The sequence below is a fragment of the Pteropus alecto genome, unplaced genomic scaffold (genome assembly GCF_000325575.1).
Source record: "Pteropus alecto unplaced genomic scaffold, ASM32557v1 scaffold338, whole genome shotgun sequence".
Classification (NCBI taxonomy): Eukaryota; Metazoa; Chordata; class Mammalia; order Chiroptera; family Pteropodidae; genus Pteropus; species Pteropus alecto.
The window spans coordinates 4,408,045-4,413,733 of NW_006441995.1; the positions used below are offsets into that span (position 1 = coordinate 4,408,045).

The 5,689-nt window shown below is 40.1% G+C and overlaps 1 protein-coding gene across 1 annotated transcript in view; it reads left to right on the forward strand.

Annotated features, from left to right (window-relative positions):
- The window catches only part of GHR (growth hormone receptor), a 219,614-nt gene that overhangs the window by 96,358 nt on the left and 117,567 nt on the right, over window positions 1–5,689 (forward strand). The window contains exon 2 of the mRNA XM_025052160.1: window positions 2,877–2,957. Coding sequence (XP_024907928.1) covers window positions 2,888–2,957 — 70 coding nt within the window. The 5' untranslated portion in view covers window positions 2,877–2,887. The remainder of the gene's footprint in view (window positions 1–2,876; window positions 2,958–5,689) is intronic.

A 5,689-nucleotide genomic window follows, 5' to 3' on the forward strand; every position in this document is an offset into this window, starting at 1 on the left:
CCCCCAGGAAAATGAAAATCTTGCCATGAGGCTATAGCCAAAGAATGCATAAATATCATTAGAATTTAGAGAGGGATTTTCCCTAGAAAAATATTGCAAACTTAAAAATCCCAATAGGCTAAGGTACACTTTGGCAGATTCCTCATGACAACGCCTGCCTCTGCTTTGATTATTTTATTGGGAAAAGGGGAAAAGGGGACTTTATCCTGCTCACATCCGGTACTTCCTTAATAGATTACATCAAAGTTCTAAATTTTGTGTTAAAATTCCTTTCCTAGGGACATTTTATCTCAGCTAGAACTTAATAAAGAAGGATCCTCTCATAGAGAAGCTGTGGCATGGAGCTCTGCAAAGCTGATAGGGACAGCTTACAACCAAATAGGATGGACTACCCATTGGCTCTCGAGAGAGTTCTCTAGGGGAGTGCGATGGGGAGGGGGCTGCTTTTGGATCACCCCCACTGAGCCAGCGACACCGCAAGGGAGGTAGGCTCTAGTGAAGCAATGAGCTCGGACTGATTCCAGCCACATTTCTTTATCCTGTTCTCCGCTCCTACCCCTAGTCAGAGTTGGGTCCCTATGCAATGTCCTCGGTGGCAATGAACTGTTCTCTCTCCTGTTAGAATGGCAGTTTTAAATACCTTTTTGTTTGTTTGTTTGTTTTTGCTGCAGGGATGCACAGATTTCTGGTTAATTTTGCTTTGGGCATTCTGATTGATTTGTTTGTTTTGTGAGATAAAATGCATTCTATGGGGATCTGTTTGTGAAGGAATCGTTATGATAATCAGTGCCTTATTGGGGAGAAGTGAAGTTCATTTACTGGCGGCAGCTTTCAGAAATTTGAGGATGGGACAGAATCAACTGCTATTCACCTGAAGCAAAATTCACTTGTTTCAGGCATCTGCCAAGTCTGAGATGTTTGAAAAGCTGACTTCCCAAGGAAGCACCCTTTGATAAATGTACAGCTCTTCGTATCCTTAGTTGGGAAGCAAAATGCGCTGCCTAGGACTTGGGAATCTGATACAACCTGATATCAAGAGAGCATGTGCCTGGGAAGGCTTCTTTACTCGACACTAAGTGTGTTGGGGGATGACTGTAAAACTAACTATATCAGAGTCCAGTTCCTCGATGCTCTTCCTACTTAAAAAAAAATACTTTAGACATAAAAATTTTAAGGAAATATTTGGTTACCAACAGTATGGCATTTTCAGCCTATCACATAATTGCTTTTAGCCTGTTTATATATTCCTGATGGAGGCTTCAAACTAGAATTCCATAGCCTGTTCACCTAAGAGCAAAGGACTTAGAGAGAAATACTCAGTGGTTCACATTTGCAAAGTAGATGAGAATGATGCAAGGCCATTAACCCAGAGCCTCCCAGGTTAACGATTTAAAACGTGAATGTTATAACTGCAACTCACATTTTAATGAAACCTCAGTTGGCACAGTGTGTTCACCTGCACTGTCACTCTGGACCGTGTGTCAATGACTCCACGAGGCAACTGGGGGGTGGAGGGGTGGGTTTCTTTTTCACATCATCATACACATGTATATCCAGACACAGGAAGATACTCAGTTCACATAAAGATATGTTATCTTAGAATTTAAGAACATAAAATTATATGGAACAAAAAAAAGAAAAAAAAAAAAAGAGGGGTTATCCACTGTCTAGAAATGAAAGTAGAGAACATCAGACTTTATACCTTGTCAGAAGTATCCAGCATTGCCGGGGACCATACCATTCCGTTACCCCTGAAAACAAACTTTCTTGTTCATCATTTCAGCCTGATTAGGGGTAGTGAGAAGGACTATTTCATTATTGTTAAGAATATGCAATAATAAAAATGAGACCAATAGAGGCCCTGGAGGATGATCCATCCCAGTGCGATGATCAGGTATACCTGAGTGACTTGTGAGTGCAAATTTATGGAAAATTGCAGCTCAGCTTCAAAGTAGTCGGCATTACTTAGTTGTCACATGTAGCGACAGCTCTCCAAAGGGCTGCGGAGTTCATTTTAAACTCGCCAGACTCTTCTCTTCAGAGATCCTGGAACTGGACACCTGGTTTATTTATTCCAAAGAAGCTTATTTCCTCCAGGTATAGGTGTGTGCTGGCCGAGGCTGAGCCCACCTTCCTCACTCATCAAACTGAAGGGTTCAAGGTGTGGCCACACTGGGATTCCAAATGGCAGGAGGCTCAAACTGACCCTCTGTGAGCCTGAGCCTTCCAGAGATCACGTTCCTGACACTAAAATCCCAAGAGGACTCCAGGTGTCCTAGGGAGGCCAGTCTGCAGCACAGGTGTTTTCTTTGCTTCTCACTTTCTCCTTTATGCTGTCCTTCTAGCTAAATCTCCTTAGGATGGTCTATCAGCATGGTATTTTGAGTGTTAAGTGAGCTCTTTCGTTCACTGGGAAACATACTAGAGAAGTTTTACCATCACAGTGGGTTGCTTCGTTTTTCCTTTTATGGCCCGTCCAGCTCAAGGCTCTTTGCTTGGCGATACTGCCAACACATTTTCCTATTTCCAGATCAAATTAAAATGAACCACACTGGCCCTGTTATTGAAGCAGTGTGTGGGGGGCATTTGTTGTGAGGTGGATCAATGGCCGGCAGCCAGGATGTGCAAATCTCTAGTGTCCGTGTTATTTCCTGAGGCGAGCACCCACGGGAAGTAGAATTTATTGCAACCTGCTATCAGCGCTGATGACAATATGAGACTCTAGGGCAATGAAAGACTGAATAGGATTCCTTCTAGAATGGACATGCATGTTAGCTCATTCATGGTTTAGCCAGTCTTTAAATAGTATTTAATGATAATGGACTGCTTTTACTTGGCTTTATCTTATGTTTTTTTTTGTGTGTATGTGATTGCAGGTCCTACAGGTATGGATCTCTGGAAGCTGCTGTTGACCTTGCTAGTGGTGGGCTTAAGTGATGCTTTTTCCGGGAATGAAGGTGAGTTCTGCTTTCCCGTTCTCACCCCCAGCACTTTGAAATAACACTGAACTTTATTTGTTAAATCTAAGTTCCTTGGATGATTTAATCAAAAGATGTAAGTTTTAGTAGCGCTAATAGGAAACTTGTCTTATCTTTAAAATCATAAACTCGGAGGACTTATCTGTGGATGTTTTACAAGCAGTACAGTGGCCAGCTTTGGCATGTGATGTTTTCACATCAAAAATAAATGTTACAAATCATGCTGAGGACATTTATGTTAAAGGCAAGCTATGTCTCTTGGTCCTCAGGGTCTGGGAAAGATACTGAAATTGCACTACAGGGTTATTATCCTACTGATCACTCAGATCATCTGTGACTAAGGACATCATAGCCTGTTTTCAAAGCTCAGAATTAAGGCCTCTTAATGTTATTCTCTGAGAGTAGAAATTGCAGGTTTCAAATAAATTTCAACTCTCACTCTTTGGGTGATTACCATTTAGCTAAATTTGAAGGAAGACACACCTGAAATAGTTGAATAATATGTACAGAAGTCATGAGCTTCCCTGGCCATCTCTGTAATTCTCTTTCCTTGTTTAAACCCTACTCCTAGTGGAGAAATTTCAATCTATTCAAAAGTATGTCTCATGGCAGAAATAACTAGAACGAGAAAGGGTAATGAAAGGAAGTGGGAAGAAAGATTTCTCTGTCCAGAAAGAAAACTGTGTTTATAAAGGGATGAGAGACTTTTTAAAGATTGTCTTGAGTACTTGATTTTTTTTTCCTTGCTTGGCTTCAACAGAGGAAAGAAGCAATGTATTTCTCCTGTGCTATAACACCACATTCACTTGTTGCTTTAAGAGTAGCTGACTTCACTACTCACGGGGCAACTCAGGTTGGAAAACACAGTCTAAGAGCAGAGGTAGTGCTTTGAGATGTCCTCCCTGACCTTTGAGACAAAAATAAATCCATAGTAGTGAACTGCTAAGGGCGACCAGGGTAACTAAGAAAACAAGAAGGGTGAAATATATTATTTTGTCTCTTAAAGCGATTTAAAAATATTTATAGAAAAGAAGTCATAATTATTTGAAATATTTTTGGGTCACTCTGGTGTTATAATGTCAACATTATGCAAGTCAAACGCAGAGAGAATCGCAGGCTCCATTCGAGCAGCTTTTCCCATGGCTGGTTTTAGACCCTGGTTCTGAGCCAAAGAATTACAGCTGAGATCCTCCACTATTCCCAGGTCATGGTGGTTTAATCTCCACTTTCTGCTTTAAGGTGACTTTCACACCACTGAGGAAGGCTGGAGGAATTTTAAAAACCTGTGAAATGAAAAGTATGGCAAAGGAAATCTTTAAAGATGTGTCTTTAAAAATGCATCCCCAGCTGAAAGATGAGAGCTCAAGTTACATTTTAGACCTAGAGAGTCTGCAAGGAGCATCTATTTCAGCTGCCTTGACATTTTAGCTTTGACGTCAACCTTTAACTTCATAAGGAAAGTAGAGAAAACAACACCATTAGCTGACTTTAAGTTTGCCTTTTGTTTTGCTTTTTGATAGTTTTTTGTTTGCTTTGCTTCTTTGTTTGGGAGGAGTGGAACTTAAGAAAATACAGTGCTTTTATGGTGAACACAAATCAGGTAGCCTACCAGTAGTTGAACATAGTTAAATTAGTAAAGGAAAATATTCCTTCCTCCTCCTTTTTTTCTCTTAGTGGGCTAACCAAAATCCCTTTAGAATATGTGGCTACTCCAGAATTCTACCTTGTAATGGCCTGGGGGTTGTTAAGGATGATGTTTATGTAAGAAGGTGTAGATGAGCATGTTTGAACATGAGCATGCACGTGTGTGTGTTTGCCAGTTCTGGCCATTTATCTGATGGGTTTAGCCAAAGTAATCACATGACATGACATGGATTGAATCTCAGATAACATTCATGGGCCATGTGTTTCTTTTTTTGCCAGGTTTAGATTATAGCCAAACCATTTTATTTTTATTTTCTCTTCCATTGTATAAGGCAGACTAAAAATATAGGTGAGGATTAAAAAATAAAAAAAGACACTACTGTAGTTTAACCAACAATTCATTTGAATTCAGTTTGGTCAGTGAAAGATATGGCATTGCTGAGTAAGGGATCTGGGAAGTGTCACCTGGAGAAAAGTCACCCAGGAGCTGGTAGAAGATGACAGAGCTGTATGTCTGGGAAAGGTTGGCACTTAAAATCTTGAGCATGGATTTTCTTGCCTGGGCAGATGAGCAATTAGAAATATACTGGCCCTAAGAGTATTTTTATTAAGTCTAATTGCCCTGTGGGAAATTTAATGAGAACCAAACATCGAACACTATCACCATTGTATTAACTAAAGTGTTGCAATAGATGCTCTCTCCTTGTCTTTCATCCTTAATATTATTAGTCTCTACATTTGCTCCTCAAGGCAGGTTACATAGTCTCAGGGAGAATTTCATTCTCGAATTAGGAATCATCAACAATGCCTCACTTTCAGAGGGCTTCACAGGGTTGAACTGTCAACTGGCTACATCAAAACTGCTCCTGGGATGATGGTTTTATTTATTTGTTTGTTTGTTTGTTTGTTTGTTTTTATTTTTTATGGTGACATTGGCTAATGAAATCCAATAAGTTTCAGCTGTACATTTTAACAGTAAGGCATATATGTATTTACATTGTGTGTTGACCTCCCATAATTAGAATTCTTTCTGTCACCACATATTTGACCCCCTTTATCCCATCTAC